The sequence below is a fragment of the Chaetura pelagica genome, unplaced genomic scaffold (genome assembly GCF_000747805.2).
Source record: "Chaetura pelagica isolate M959 unplaced genomic scaffold, ChaPel_1.0 scaffold166, whole genome shotgun sequence".
In the NCBI taxonomy this organism is placed as follows: Eukaryota; Metazoa; Chordata; class Aves; order Apodiformes; family Apodidae; genus Chaetura; species Chaetura pelagica.
Window position 1 is genome coordinate 4,882,904 of NW_009953758.1, and position 1,298 is coordinate 4,884,201.

General features: G+C 41.6%; 1 protein-coding gene across 1 annotated transcript in view; it reads left to right on the forward strand.

Moving 5' to 3' along the window:
* Positions 1-359, forward strand: part of NDUFB8 (NADH dehydrogenase (ubiquinone) 1 beta subcomplex, 8, 19kDa) — a 25,799-nt gene extending 25,440 nt beyond the window's left edge. Inside the window, exon 5 of the mRNA XM_010000825.1 lies at positions 136-359. Within this exon, the coding sequence (XP_009999127.1) occupies positions 136-228 (93 nt within the window). The 3' untranslated portion in view covers positions 229-359. The remainder of the gene's footprint in view (positions 1-135) is intronic.
* The last annotated feature ends 939 nt before the right edge of the window (positions 360-1,298 follow it).

Here is a 1,298-nt window from a genome sequence, read left to right on the forward strand (position 1 = left end):
CTGAAGCACTTAAGAAATAGACATTTCAGTTGTAAATTACAAGCCTTGATTTGGGTGGGATGAGACATTTTCCCTGTTCCCCTTAGTTTGCTTGGTGAACATGGTGAATTTGCCACTCTTTATCTCTCCTTGTAGGGACCGAAGCAATATCCCTTCAATGACCTGTATTTGGAGAGAGGAGGAGACCCCAGTAAAGAGCCACCAGTGGTGACACACTATGAAATCTGAACATTGCTACGTTCCTCCTGTGTCAGCTCTGCTGGGGATGGCATCTTCTCTAGTCTTTAATGTGGTAGATGTTAACGCTTGTTCTTCAATGTTCAACCACTACCTGCAGTGAAATACATCAATGATACTTACTATGCTAGTTGTCTTCTGTTGGTTTGAGAGGGCTGAACAATGGTCAGTGGCATTGAATGACCTCTGACATTTTTCTACACAGGTTAGTATCTGTGGGGCAAAGTTCTGAGTGCAGTCCTGGCACTGCTGCTGGTTTATGTACCTTGTGCACAAACATTTCTTAGCTAAGCCTGTTTATGTAGGAGATACATAATTTTATTAAGCTCCTAGATTTGTTTTCCAGTTACACTCTTCCCTTAAGATATTTTTTCCCCTTAATGCTAGAGGGAACAGTACATTCAGTATTTACAGTGAAAGCTTTCTCAGCTCCCCTGTGTTGTGCCTTGGACCTCACTGTTTTGCTGCAGGAGTGGATGATCACAGGAGGTGAAGGGCATGGGCTCTTCTGGGTGCTTCCTATAGATTGGATGCTGAGCTATCAATGCCCTGTCGTGACTCACAGATTTGTGCTTAAGAGAAGCAGGTATTTGAAGGCAGTGATTCATGATTTTTCAATATATAAGGATTTTTAACCCCAGATTCTGAAGGACAGAGCTTCATCTATGTGTAGGGCTTTCTTTACGGGTGTATGTTCAAGGGACTTTGAATGCTAGGACATAGAAGTATGTATGTGTAAGTAAAACTAAGCCTTTTGGAGGTGCTGAACAGTCACCATTCCTCCTGGCTTCTGTAAGGTGTCACCTTCTCTTCTAGTTACAGCAAGGCTTACTTTTAAATTACAGACAATTATATTTTACCCCAGAAGAGTTTTTAAAGTATTTTTAGAGCTGTGGGGACCTAGAAACTGAGTTCTGTTACAAAGTGTTATGTGGGGAAAAACATAGCTCAGTGATAACTTGATGGCAGTTACGTGACAGCACTATATACAATGCTGAGTGAGTTCTGGGAGTCTACAAGTGAAATAAAATTATCAGAGCAGTAATAGGAACCTTGTCGTG